Here is a 14,987-nt window from a genome sequence, read left to right as displayed (position 1 = left end):
TGTTCTTCAGTCACGCTTGCCCTTTTCATGGTCAGATCACTATGGTGGCTCTATCACTCTGTGTCTACACTTCAGGACAGGTGCACCCTGTTGAACCCCTCAACCCAATGAGGTATGCTCTATGATCATGTCCCAGCTGCACATTGGGATGAGATATAGGAACGCACCCTCCCCACCTTGAAAAGAAATGTGCTGCCATACCTGTGCAGGAAGGAAGCCATTTGAACCCAAAACTTCCCATGGTCTGGGTGTCCAGGGACCAGAATCTCAGGACGCAACACAGAGGGTATTTCCCTGACAATCCAAGCATATCCAACAGGACTAAAATTTCACATTGAAAAGAAATTTCACATTGTTAGTCCCTAACGGCATGATCTGTTATTTTGTAATAAATTTTACCCTTTTTCTATTCTCCAGTCCTCAGTTCTTCTCTTGTAATATTCCAGTTTTCCCTTCTCTTGGTGATGCTGTATTTTTGTGGCAGCAGTAAATGTCATTAGTTCAATCCTTCTGTTCACACCCAGTCAAAATAAGAGCTATCACCTCTCCTTACAGACCGTGCCCCAATATCAGCCCATGAAATAAGGCTGGTCCCCAGACTTTGCGAACTCTGCTGTTGACTTTCCTTCATCTTGATACTTCCTCTTTCAACATTTGTTGCCTTCCTTTGGCCAGTTGCTCAAACACATGGTAAATTGTATACTATTTACCTTAATATTCTAATAAATCATTTCCTTGGGGCAGAATTTAAAATCCTTTACCAAAATCCCAATAATTTAGGTCTACTGCACTTCCCTTGTCTAGGAAGCCAATTATCTTCCTAGCAAAATATATCAGGGTAGTCTGGCACACTCCACATAGAAAAACATATGTTGCATTAAACATATGTTTATCTCATTTTTCCCCATGCATTTAATTATTCTTTCCTTTAGAACTTCTTTTAAATCCTGTACAGTATTATTATGATCAAACTAAAAGGTCCTCTGTGGCAAGACAACTTTTCCCCCTTTCTTTAGATATATATTTGCTACTTTTCATTCCTAATGTACCATCCTAATTAGACAGATTTATTGAAAATCTCTTCTACTGGACTTGTAATGTCACATACCATATCTTTCAGTACTCTGAGATGAAAATTATCCAGCTTCCCAAATTAAGCCCATTAAGCTATTTGAATTTTTTCCATTTCTCCTGTTCCTGTTAGCTGGCTACTTTTGTCTCTCTGACCAGTATAACATTCCTCCCTACTCTCTCTTTAAACATTACGGAATATCATATAAGAAGAACTGGGAAATATTGAGGACAGCTGAATAGAAAAGGGATGAAATTTAATACAAAATACCAGGTCACACAGTTAGGGACTAACAATGTGAAATTTCTTTCCAAAGTGAACTTTCGTCCTGGAGGATGTGTTTACAGTGTTGGGCAAATGTCCTCCGTGTTACATTCCAGCAAAGTAAGAAAAGTCAGAACTTTCAAAGTCAGTCCTGAGCCTGCCTCCTAAGTTTGTGTCATTGCTAAAAAAAAAAAAAAAAAAAAAAAAAAAATTACAAGTATTGACTCTAAATATTTTATTTATGGGAGGCAGGAGGATCAAGTAGTTTCAGATTTTGGGAGACTTAACTTGAAATTGGGGATCTGCTACTGATCTCTTGAATACTGATCTCTTGGTTCATCTCTGAATCATGATGAGTCAGGGCCAATACTGGCTCTTCACATCTCATTTCCCCCCTGTACAACAGGGACAATTTCACTCTCTAAAAGTTTTCTGTGATTAAATATCTAGAAGTATCTAGAATATCTATCACAATGAGAGCCACCTAGGTACCCAAAACAGAACAATGCAGTTGGATCATTAGTTACCATAAATCAGCATCACCCTTTCAAAGTCAGTGCAATTACCTTAATTCACAGCAGAAAAGGATTGGCCCTTTAACATCTGATTTTAAAACATTTTTGTTGCTTTTTTGGTTTATAATATGATTTTTATGTTATTAAATGACCACTGGGCAGAAGGCAAAAGTATATACAAAGATATTTCTAATTTTATTTCATTATTTTAAAAGGCTTTTTTGCGTACTCAAAAATATGTATTGATTAGTGGAGAAACAGAGACTAGCATTGCACACTCATATTTAAGCAGAAGGATCTTATCAAATAGCTCTGATTAGCCCATAATATTAAAGTAACTGTTTCATCCTATTAGAAAGTCTAGAAATACATTTAGGAAGCTTTTTTGAAATGTCTGCTGTTCATACTCAAAAACAACAACAGGACTCAGAATTAAGTAAGAGCGGTGACAAGCAATTCTCAGCGACTTCCACTGAGTCTGGCAGGACACCTCAACGGGACCTGACTTCCAGTATACATAGGACATCTTGACATCCATGTTCCTTTACAGCGTTTCAGCTCATGTATACACAATTTCAGAGACAAATCACAAGGCACTTTCAAACACGTAAGCCAGACACTTGTGCTGAACACAGGTGCCACAGAAAGCTTCAGCAGCCAGCTGGGTGACAGCATTTCAGAGCTGGAGAGTGGTCCCTGTCACCTGCCGAAAGCTGCTTATAACAAGGGAGCTCAGGATATGTGGCTTTTCTATCCACATCTACTGCAGACCCTTCTGGGGATGGCCGAGGCAGGACTGCCAGGAAAAGCAATGGGGGATACTGGGGAGACTCTCTGGGCTCCGATTTCAGGGTGTGCGGCTGCCGCTTTTGTGAATCTCACACACAATTCATAAACCTCCTGCTCCGGCAGCCCTTCCCAAAGCACATTCGGCTACTGCAGCATGTTCCTGTCGGGGTTACACCTTCACTGGCATCAAACAGAGATGGGTACAGAACATAGCAGGCCACTTACTAAGACCAAATCTCACTGTGAGCCTAGAATGGCAGCGCTTTGCATGCGCCAGACGGCCATGAGGCCTAAGAGGTTACTTCTGGCCCAGCATACTCTGATTGGCTTGACATTTATTTGAGAGACCACATTGCTTTAAGTGTAGAAACACTGAGATAGGCATACGACAGGTTGAAATGACCTCCCACTTCTTGGAAAATAGCCTAAATTTGTATTTAATTTTTGTTTATTTGCACCAGCGGTTCAATGTGAGATCAAAGTGCAATTGTTCGAAGCACTGGAGAAACACAGCACACTTTTGCTGGAAGGAAACATGTTGGCACCTCTCCGAGGTTATATAGTGTGAATTCAGAGCGTGAAGGCAGGGCAAATGATAGACGACAGCCTGTGGTACTGACCTCCCTCACCCTTAAGCTTATGCTTCTGTGCCCCCTCTGTTCAATCCTGTTTGAGCCCCTCAGGCACCTAAAAGATGGGTGGCAGGCCTGGGCTGGGTGCCAGGTCCTGCACTCTGCCCTGCTCCTCATGTTGTCCCCTCAAATCAGCACCGGGACTCTCAGCATCACACAATGGCCACCACTGTCACCTAGAGTCCCTTGGCCCGTCTGCCACCCCAGGCCAGCAGCACTGAGGATTTCCTCCTGCTTGCAGTCTTCAGGGCTGCCACCAGCCACTCCCTGCCTGGCTCTCACTCCGTGTAGCATCTCTACCTGAAATCCTGCCACCTCGCTAGCTTTCTGCACAAATGCACTAATTCCCCATTCAGTTCTGCTCTTTTCCTAGCCTTGCTACCCCAGCTCAGCGCAGATAAATCGCAGACTCACACAGTCACCTCTTCGTCACGTTTGGCTCATTTCTCAGGCCCTCCCACCTCCTCAGCCCCCACTTCAGCTGTTACGCTGGATGTCAGCCAGTTCTTCCATGAGAAAATTGACAAACTATCATCTTCCTCTTCCAGTAGCTTTGCCTTCTGTTTCCTCTTCCCCTCCTACAACTCCTTCCCCATTCTTCCCTGTCACAGACAAAAAACTCTGCTATGCAGTGCTCTCCCTTCACTTCTTTTTTTTGCCACTGAGCCAGTCTTCTCCTGTCTCCTGACCTTCCTTATGGCCATTCTTGCCCTGTCATCCTCTCTTCTCTTTGACCTCTCACTCCCAGCTGTCTCTTTACTCTCATAGCACAAATATCCTTGCGCCTCTCTCATCTTAAAATATTCTCATCTTAAAACACTCCTTCATCTTAAAACATTCCTTTACCTTTCTAAATATCACTTCTTTTTCTCGCCTCCCTTTCATCACGAACCTCTCTGAACACACCAGGTACAAATGCAGTCTAGAGTCCCCTCACCAGTTACAGTCTAAGCTCCCCAGGACACTGCAGCTTCTCCTTCACTGAAATTGCTCCGGACAAAGTCTCTATTTACATACTAGACAAATTTCATCATACTCTGAATATTCTGGTCTCACCTGCTGTGACATGCCATCTACCTTCAGTAGTATTTCTCAGCTGCCATGTCATTACTACCTTCTCTCTACCTTTGAATCTGCTTCTTCTGCATGTCCTCCAGAAGATACTTTTCTTCTACCCACTTTGCCATCATTCAGTTCAAAGAGCTTTTCTCATTCTATACTTTACTCCTTGTTAATTTCTTTTGCAAATACAGATTCAACTACCACCTCCACACAGCAGCCAGCAGGTTCATTCCTCTAACAGAAGCTTGTCTCCCTACATCTGTACTCATGCTTGACCTGTCTCTCTGATATTATCTCATAGACATGCAGATATCAAATTGACCTTATCATAGCTAAAACAAGAGTTCCTAATATTCTTGTCCTTCATTCTTTACAGTAAGTCTTCTTCAGTATTTCCTCTCTCAATCATCACAGGCAACTCTACTACCTTCTTCGTTGTTCTGGTCAACAACTTGTGTCTCACTATGTCCTTAGCTCCAGGTTCTGTCTAAAGTTAGCAGACTCTTTCTCCACCCAGGCTCTCATCATTTCATGTCTTTTTTTATTACAATATTCTTTTCTCTGACCTTGACAAATATGATCTTGCCCTCCTTGCATCCTGAATGGATGCTGTTAGACAGATCATTTTCCTAACCTGTCACTTTGACCATGTCATTTCTCTTTGCAGCCCTAGACCGCTGTCCCAGTCTCTATCTCATTAGCATAATCTACTTGTCTTCATTAAAGAAATGTCAACTTCATCCTCCACTCAACCAAAGAAGCCAATCCTCATCACCTGCTTATTAAGTTTTTAAGCGGACAGATACATGATTTTGCTTGTGCCATCCCTCAGTCTTTGGAAGACCGTCTTGTAAACATCTGCACCTATTATTCATTATCCTTCTTCCCAACTCTTTTAGGAATCCCTCATTTCATGGTGCTTACAAAATGTGGTCAGCCTGTTGGTATCCTAAAACCTCTACCAGTCATGCTGAACATCATTTTCTTGTCATCTCCTTGTATTCTCTCATTAGGCTGCATTACTCTCCCATATTTAGTGCAGCAATATGTCAAAAGGACAGGGGCATTTTTATGTTCTGCATTTGCACTGGTTCTAGCGAGGTGATCCATGGATTAGTGATCCATGTTTAAGGTTCATAAATCCTATGATACAATTATAACTAGTGTTAATAATAATGAACAAAATCCCTATTAAACTGATACTGAGCTGAGGTACAAGAGATTAAGTCACTTGTCTAAGGTCATACAGAAAGATCATGGCAGAACTTGGACTGAATTCTGGCTTTGTAAGTCCTGCCCTAACTCTAACACTACCTTTTTTTCCTTCTATTTTCATAGCTGTCTACAAAGGATTATGATTTCAGCAGGCTCAGCTGGGCAGGTCTGAATATTTATTTGCAGAGGAATCAGGCTTTATGAGAGATAAAATGAGCAAATTTCCATTTTATGGTCTAATTTCTCTCATACAAAGAAAATATGCTGGTTAATTTTATTTTAAGTGGAGTCTATTCTGAATGGTCTGTTAAGGGTACTTGGATTCCGGAATATACATTTTTTATTTATTTATACCTTAAGAACTCAAAAATCCCATCTCTTTTCTTTCTTTTGCTCTTAAAGAGATGAATATGTACTCCAGAGTTCCAGCCACACTTAATTAGCAACGAGCCATTAAATAACTTACATTATAAATGATTATCATTATTTTTTCAGAACCTACAAAACACAGAGTCCTATTCTACATTTTCTGGCTTTGCAACAGTTAATGAAGTCATTCCATTCTTGAACTGTTCACCACTTACTCTGAGTGCACAGAGAGATTTTTTTCAATGAGAAAAAGCAATATTAATTGGAATTTTTATTGCTGGAGATGACAAAACAGTTCAGACCATCTCTATTTAAATAAATCTTTCTTTACATATCTTTATTTTTACAGTAAATGGAACACAACTGTGCTCAAATTAATTCTTCCATATATTTAACGAAGATTTTAAGAGAGGAAGCAGAAAGGAAAACAATACTGAGATTTTCAAAAGGATTTGGATGCTCAATTAAATGAACAGGAATTAAGCATGCAGTCTTGTAGGCAGCTCTGCAAATACCAGTTTGAGAAGGGCATGATCCCATCATTTTTATTCAAGCAAAATTTCCATTTGTCTTCATGGCAATTTTGCGTGAAAGCCAACAGCTTGATTGAAATTTGCCCTTTCAAACAGCATGATTAAAAACAGTTGCAGCTCTGTTAAATTACATATATGTTCTTAGTATTTTTAGTATATATATATATTATAGAACTAATTATCTCAGATGTGTCAGAGGAACGTGTCACGTTCTTATTACTGGTGGTAAAGATACTTTCTAATGAATTGCTATTAAAGTTTGATGCAATTAAAATATTCAAATTGCTTATTTGAAAAAGGATGGGCCAAATCCTCCTTGAACTCACATCCATGAAACACCAGTGATTTCATTAGTCAAATGATTTGAGAAATAGAAAATCTCTAAACAAGAGAATGTCTTTGCTGTATCTCAGAAACATGCAGTTATCTGACATCTGATCTACATGGATAGACTAAGGACAATGACGTCATTGAAAACAGTGAAGGCTAAATACCCTGTTAGCAGAAGGCTTGACTTAAAGCCTATCTACTGTTTAAATTTCACTTAATCCTTCCAGTAGAACTTCTCTGCGACAGAGTGGAGCACCGACCTTGCGTTGGCCTTTTTCTACGGGGACTGTTTTAACCTCAAAGGAAACACTAAAGGCCTGAACTTGCTGCATCACCATGTTCAATAAAACATTTACTGTTGACTTCACTAGGATCAGAATCAAGCCTTCAGTAAAGTCCTTTTTATGAGTGCATTGGAGAATGGTTGGGATTTCAAACACACAAAAAAGCACTTGGATTCTTTAAATTTATGGAGAATACATGAAAAAAATGGCTGTCTTTATTTACATGGCAAAACCACTGCATTTAAAAAGTTAGTTCTACATAATTGTAAGGTGTTGCAAGCACTTTCAGGGAAATAAATCTTTTTACTCCCAGAGCTAGCTGCACGTAGCCTCTCTCCAGACTTTTCCAATTGCATATAAATAATCCCCAGTGATGGCTGGAGTAGTTTTGTTAAGCCTTTCTTACTCAATTGCGCCATGCATCTGACAAATCTAAACGGAGAGTGCTTTCATCCCAGAAATCTTGCATATTATTTGGTGTGGAGGTAGGCTGGATGGGAATTAGATTTCCTTTTTTTTCAGTGGCAGCATGGGCTAAATATACTCACAATACGATGTTTAGAAAATAGGATTTTCTATGACTTCCACGGAATCTTGGGGGAAGAAGGGAGGTAAGAGGGGGATTGAAATGTTAAGGTCCTTGCAATTTTTTTAAAAACTGGATTCCAGTGGCAGGTGGCAGAGCCCAGCCTGGAGAGGTTTAATTGGCAGCCTTCCAAAAGCAAAATGAAAGGTCCTCTGAGTAGCAATTGTCTAAATGGAATGGTCTCTGGTTATTGTGCAACTTCTTCATATACTTTATTGTACCTTTATAATTAAATGATGTAATCTTGTTTTTTTTCCTTTCTTGCTTCCTTCCCTACTAGTGCAGGAAAGCATCTGAGCAACATGGCCATACGATGCTGAGTCGGTGGGTTCCACTTTTCTTTCTGGGGTGCTACAAGTCGCACACAAAGAGTCGGGAGCTAGTGATTGCAGAAGCAGGACATAAACTCTGCCTTCTCCCTGCCACAAACTGTTACTGATCTGCATTTCGGGTCCCTGCTTGCTTAGTGGTGGTGGCTGGGTTTTTTGGTAGGGTGAGAGAAGGCTGCTTTTGCTAGAAACTTAGTGCTAAACAATGAACAGTGGATCTATCTAACAGCAGGTAGGGAATGCTATATTCAAAGGGCATTAAGCAGCAGAGCTATGTAATTCACTGAGGAAACTGCAGACACCTCAGGCCAGGAAGGAGCGCAGTACTGTGCTGCACAGGACCAGAGTCAGCGTTTCCTGACAGCACAAGGCTTTTGAGATCGAGAGTGAAACTCTGGTCCAGAGATGTTAACAGACTTGATCAAACACCTAGGCAAAACCAGCGAACCGTTCTTTCTCCTCAACTGGTCCTTCTTCACAAAGAGTGCTTTACTTCAGCCCAGTTAGCCCATTCACAGGAATACAGATTATTCAGGTGAGTAAAAGCTAGCAAGACTGAGTCCTGGATTGCATGATTGACTCTAATAATTTCTTTATTGTCTGCAATTCCTCCTTCTGATTTTCTTTCATTTATCATAATAAAGCAAACAAATTAATTGCCTGATTTTGATGCAGTTGTAGAATATTCTTCAGGCCTTTGGTCTCTTACGTCTGCCTGCCTTTCCCTGAGTATGCCTAATTGTGGAAGCCCGTGTTAATTCATTTTCTATTTATCTAATTGCATTATTTTCAAATCTTCGCCTTGATTCTATGGGAATATAACAAAAGGAATATGAGAATTTTAAATAGGAGCAGCAGTTTTATATGCATTAATATTTATAATATCTACCAATAAGAAATCTGAAGTAAGAGATCTCCAGTTTTTCTAGCAAAATCAAATATAGCTTTTGATGTATTTGCCAGAAAGTAAAAATAAGAAATATAAAACAAAATTAGGGAAAAGACCCAGAATCCTCAGAAACAGAACTGTTTTTTAAAATCACTGGCATCAGAATACTGCAAAGTATCATAGGGCCTGATCCTGCAACAGGCCATTGCCTACAGCTTGCATTAATTTCAGCACAGTTCATAACCACAATAACTGCAGGGTATTTGCAAAGGCAGTTAGGCTCTTAATGACTATGTTTTGTTATCCTTTGATAGACAAACCTACCGTTCTCGATACTGGAAGTTTTGCCTAGGGAAAAATGTAGATCTGTCCCAAAATAAATGGATCACTTAGATCCTCTCCAGCTTAAAAAATAAAAATAAAAAGCTTAACAGCATTACATTCAATTACATACAGTATTATATGCAATATTTGAGGCCAGAACCTGCATCACTTTATCCAGTTCCGGAAGAGGTGTGCCAGATTAAATTAACAGCTGGCAGGAGTTAAGAGAATAAAAGGCCTGTGTACCAAAGACATCCTCAAAATAGGTCTTTTAAATGATAATTGCCCTGGAGCTCTTATTTTATGCAGGAAGAAATTTCATCTGTGCAGGAATATTTACCCCAAACGGGGTATCTGATTACAACAGGTACAGTACAGTAATAGTTCTTCACGTTTGCACAGGGCACGTTTTGTCCAAATGCCTTCCCCTGCAATTTCCAACTCTAGATGATTGTCTCCAATGGAAGAAAAACCAGAAGAGGAACGTTGTTCTGTTAAGATAAACCTAGAATACCTGCCTTGTTTTGAACTCGCAGCTGTTTTCTACGTCTGACAGCAATGGCAAATGTACTTATTCTACTTTCACTACATAACTGTGGATCATAAAGAAACAGTCTAATATTTGTTCCTCAGGTGGGAACTGGTTGATTACACACATAAAGCTGGCTCCTACGCATACATATCAAATTCCTAATTCAGCAACTCCAGCATACAAGGATTTTTAATTGACAATTATTTTACAATACTTTTCGGCAAAAACCCATTCATTCTTTTTGGCAAAAATCCATTCATTCTTTTTGATCTGATTGTTTCTATAAAATGGATGGGCAATCCTATGGTATTGCTATCTTCAGTTTTACTTCTGAGCAAGTCAAAAGTTCTATATTATTACATTGCCACTATATTTGCTTTCCTATGCTTTAATCTGGAGATGCCAAAACAACACACCTCTACAGCATTAATATTAATGTGTGACTCTTCATCATGGCTGAGAGTTACAGTATAGGTAGATCCTCACTTCAAAACAACAACCAAATGAACTGTAATGTTGGTATTTACCATTAAAAATCTCTCTCTTTTAACATCTCCCGCAACATATAATTTAAGAGCTTGTTAAATGTGCACCACAAACCTTTAAAGAAGGAAAACGAACTATCAGGTAAGCACTTCACATGTATTTTTCTAAACCAGTGGCAAGCAGTTACACATATCAGTATTTACACATACCTCCCTTACGTGCACGAGTTGCACTTCTGACACTGGGGCATCATCACTGAGAAATGGCTGTGTGGCCATCTGCATACACATATGCCCAGAAATATGCCTGCAGGAACGCACGCTGTACCTGAGCCCAACAGTCCGACCCTTGCTACCAGCTCAGTACCCCCTTATGCATATTTAGACTTGGCTCACTACACACACACATGCATGCACACACACATGCATACACAGATACTCAAATTAACATGGGCTCTTTTGAAGACCATCTTTTCCTGCATTTAACTGCCTGAGTTTGAGATCCCACATTTTCGCTATCGCTAACACTCAAAGTGTTGCGCTTATGCATCTTCCAGTGCCAGGCGATTTCACCAGCTCCAGGCAGGCAGTTGAGAGAGGGATGAGTCTCACTTATTCCAAGAGGAAAAGCCTCTCTAATAATTAAAACTCTATTTCCCAGAGGTGAGCTCTGGTGAAACGTTTGTCCGCTGTCAAGGTTGAACTTCCTTGTTTATGCCCAAAGCACAGAAAGTGCACGTGGCAGAGCGATCCAGCCCTCTACAGCGAGCCCAGCATGCCTGCACCCTCACCTAGGCGGACAAGAGGAATCCCTAGGCATAGAAACCACCAGCAGGGAGCCAGCGTGCTGACAGGTTTTGGACATGTTCACTTGCCCATTACAAATGGGACTGAAGCCACCAATTCGTTTCACGTAGGTCTCTAAAGAGCAACTAGACACTAACAGTCACTAGAAGCACAGGCTGGACCCAAACTAGTGATCAAGGGCTAAGAGGTTCCCTACAACATCACTCTTTGTATTGTTTCAGTGTAAATCTATACTGTGCCACTAACCTCTACTGCCCACTTTTCAAATCTGAACTATACATTGGCAAGCATATGTGAAAGTATATCCCTCATGACTAATTAGATTTAAGCAGTAATTCTGCATGCAATTTCTAAAGCAGGAATTAACACAGGCTATCAAGGGAGTTTGGGACAGAGAATACATTTAGAAAACAAGTCCTTTTAAAGATTGCACAGTGTAAGAAGCAGTGATTTCACTGTGATAGAAATAAATTGCTAGGGAATCATCTGAATGCAACAGAAGAACCATGGGAGGAAAATGTTATTTTGTTGCATAGGGTAACCATGATGTGGGCAGCAAAGATGCTGTCATCTTTTACTGAAACCCTCATCATCTCGCAATAACATATTTTTTTTGTACACAGGGTTTTGTGCATATCTCCCCTTGCTGTACTTTGGATTAAAGAAATATTTGAGGCAAACTGACCATCATCTTGAACTAGCATCTCGGAGGAGAAAAGAAGGACCAAAAGACAAGAAAAAGTATAGCACAAAGATGCTACAGGCAAACAGATGCATCTCCACACTGAGAGAAAATGATTCCTCTTTAACACTCCTGATAAATTCATGTAATGTTTGGTAGACAATTAAAATATTCCAAAATGTAGCTCAGTGTAAATAGCGAGCTGGGTTCCCTCCTGCTTTTTAGCATTTCTCTTTGTTTACTCTCCATTTGAGGATAGAAGAAGCCTGCATGTGAGCACTGCAAATGGTGTAATTCAGGACTGATGGGGCATTTGGTAAAGGAATGATGAAATACAGACATATGTAACCTCCAATGAAACAATACATTGGCTGAGTCAGCAGGGTCAAGCTAAGAAAAAAATCTAATTTTTCTTTTTCATTAGAACAAATTCTAATGTCTGCTTTATTAATACTCTTCATGTCTATGTGGAAAACATTCTGATACCATGGTGATGGGCAGACTATAATAAGCTTAGAGAAACAGAGACATGAGAGAGAGACATTCTGGGGTGTTTCTGCTCTCACCCCCCACTGCCTTCTTGCTCCCAAACCCCAAGTGGCAGCAATAGAGATCCCATGGGAGACTGCTTTGGCAGTGATTTGGGAAGCAATGCACAGCCCAGCCAGTTCACCCATTGCAAGGAGAGGTACTTGGCTGGAGACGCCAGCTCCCATCTGTGAGCCCAAATGGCTCTGCTCAGCCTCAGCAGCTCGGGAGGGCCTGGCATGTTCGTTTGGTAAAAGCAGCCCTTACCTTTGGCAATCAGCTCCTCCAGCTCTTGGTCGAATCCATGTCGGTGGCACTTCCTCCAGAGCCCCATGTTGGTTGAATTGTACTGTCTGTTGCACTCATCAACTGGACTCATAGCAAAGATCTGCCTCCTGTTTCTTGCCAAGAGGAGTTTCCCTTCCCAGCGGTCCAACCTAGACCTGCTGGCCCTGAGAGGCAGGTTGTTGTTGGAGTTATAAATGAAGCCAGGATCATTTCTCTTACCAGTGATGCTCTTGCACCTCTCTCTGTGCTTCCTGGCATCAGTTTCATACCAATGGTCAGAGCAGATTGCTACAGCTAGCATGCCCAGGGCACACAAAGCTAAAGAGAGGCCGGCATACAGCAGTAACCTTCCAGCAGCCATACCTCAGCTTCACAGAAACACCATGGACATCTTCACCACAGACAAAGCCCTTAGACGTGAGACCACGCAAAAACCTCCGGGGCAGCTGCTTGGTGTCACTTGGCAGAGATTGCCTCAAACATCCACAACTCCTGCGGCTCACATCCGCGCTGCGGAGGGGCTCCGGGACCGCTACAAAGTTCTGCCCTGGAGGCAGTCCTGGCGTCTCATCTGCCTCCTTCCTTGGCAGCAGAGACCTGACGAGGAGAAACGCAGCCCTCCACTAGGCGCGGGAGCGGCCCGGGGAAGCACCTCCACAAAGGTGTCCTGCTCCCCTCCCCACAAGAGCCCACACGGCTGTGTGTGCGGAAGGAGTAGCCCCTGCCAGAGACTTGAAGGCTATGGCTGTTTGATCAGTCCATTAATCTCTTTCCATCTGGCCAGCTCGGAAATACAGAGGCGATAGCTTTCAGATAGCAGGTTCACCGCAGCATCACAGGACAGAAAAGTTCAACAGTGAGAAATCTTCCAGTCTCAAGCAGCCAACTATCCCGGTGGCAAGAATCGGGGACTTGCCTTTTCTTTGTCAGCAGCTCGCCGAGAGTATCATCTGGACAGTCGCTTGCTTGGGTTTAAAGCAGGGTGGAAGGGGAGGGAGCAAGAGGGGGAGCAATCTGTTGTTGTTGCTGCTGCTGTTTGAAATCGTGGCTAAAATATAACCTCCCCGGCTGTAATAGGAAATTCAGGCAGGCACGGGTCTCCCCCTCAGCAGACTTTGCTCACAGTCACTGACATCTTCGCTTCCAAAACACCTCAGCTTCTCCCTGCCAGCCTTGCCATTCACTCGGTTTGTTTTGTTGTCTGCGCTGTCATCAAGGCAACGTAACGTAACGATCCCTTCCCTCGACCAGCTGGAGCTCGAGAGCCCCGAATTACTAACAGAGCAGCGGTTGGGCTCTCCCACCTACAGCAGTGCAGCAGCCTCCCTGGTCCCGGTCAGCATGCAAGGTGGCTGGAAGGAGTCAGAGCCGATGCCGGAGCCACCGCCACAGACCATGCACCTCCCGCTAGGCAGCACTGGAAGCAGTCCTCAGCCCCAGCATCATTTTTCCACCCCCTTCCGCCGTTATTTGAAAAGCTTCCTTCTTCACCAACGCTTCAATTTGTTGTGCACAGTTTTCCTAACACACAGGCACGTTAACCATCTGCAAGATGAAGGCAGGCAGGCAGAGCTATGGCTGATTGAAAGGATGCTAAGGAATGGGGAGGGGAGGTCAGAGGAAATCAAACCAAAACAAACTAACAAAAAAGAGCTACACACCTTACAGGAGTAGAGGAAAGCAGCCCCTAATGGTTGTCAACAGCTTTCGGTCATTCTCTGCCATATGGCCTGATCTCCACACAGGAGCTGAGATTTTTAGCTCAGCAGCTTCATGCAAATCCTATCCCCAGCATCAGCAGATATATATTCAGACATTTTTTTCTCCTTAAATTTCCACTCCCTTTCTCTCTAATGGGAATAACTCACCCATCTTGGAGCGATCAAGAGAAACAGAAGGCGAGCTGGGGTCTGCAAGCTTTAGAAATCTCATTTCACTGTTTTTAACCCAAATAAGAGCGTATCCAATCTTCTGTACACCTGGGAATCTTTCCTTGTTCAAACACTGAGCCCTGCAGCCTTGGCTAAAGCCTACAGACAGAGAATACAGAGCACTGAGCCAAAAGCCAGTGATGTCACCCATGCAACGTGAGACTCATTTCTTATTTCTCTAGCCTCCTTAAAGATAAACTGCACCACTTCACAGACAGGAAATGTCGAAGTCTTACTTTCTTAAAAAGGGAAAATGGTAAAACCTGGATCTAACTGGATCCTGATGATTTTCTGTCACAATCTCTCACACTGTGTCACTCAAATCCAGAACAACTGTAGCTGTTTCATACTGCATCAAAAAATCCCAACCAGCTACATAAAACAAAGCATGAGCTTGAAAAAACCCCGAAAAAAACCTGGATTTCGGGGGATCCAGAAAATCAAGGCCCCCAGGTTCTGAATACTGCTGTTTAAAAAGGAAATAAGCATAATCATTTCCCTTGCTTCAAAAAAATTAGGATCCTGGCACATCCTGGTCTAC

General features: G+C 42.0%; 1 protein-coding gene across 6 annotated transcripts in view; it reads right to left on the bottom strand.

Annotated features, from left to right (window-relative positions):
- TMEM178B (transmembrane protein 178B) overlaps positions 1-14,622 on the bottom strand; it is a 231,906-nt gene extending 217,284 nt beyond the window's left edge. For 3 of the 6 annotated variants that reach the window (XR_010389766.1, XR_010389767.1, XM_064514264.1), the window contains exon 1: positions 12,495-14,622. Coding sequence is in view for 4 of the 6 variants with exons in the window: in XM_064514264.1 (XP_064370334.1) it covers positions 12,495-12,876 (382 nt within the window). In the remaining 2 variants the exon portion in view is untranslated. The remainder of the gene's footprint in view (positions 1-12,494) is intronic. The other 3 variants (XM_026119813.2, XM_064514253.1, XM_064514276.1) reach the window with 3 other exon arrangements.
- Between the last annotated feature and the right edge of the window lie 365 nt (positions 14,623-14,987).

This window comes from Dromaius novaehollandiae, chromosome 1 (genome assembly GCF_036370855.1).
Source record: "Dromaius novaehollandiae isolate bDroNov1 chromosome 1, bDroNov1.hap1, whole genome shotgun sequence".
Lineage (NCBI taxonomy): Eukaryota > Metazoa > Chordata > Aves > Casuariiformes > Dromaiidae > Dromaius > Dromaius novaehollandiae.
The sequence above is the reverse complement of the archived record's forward strand: the minus strand, read 5'-3'. Positions and strand labels throughout refer to the sequence as shown.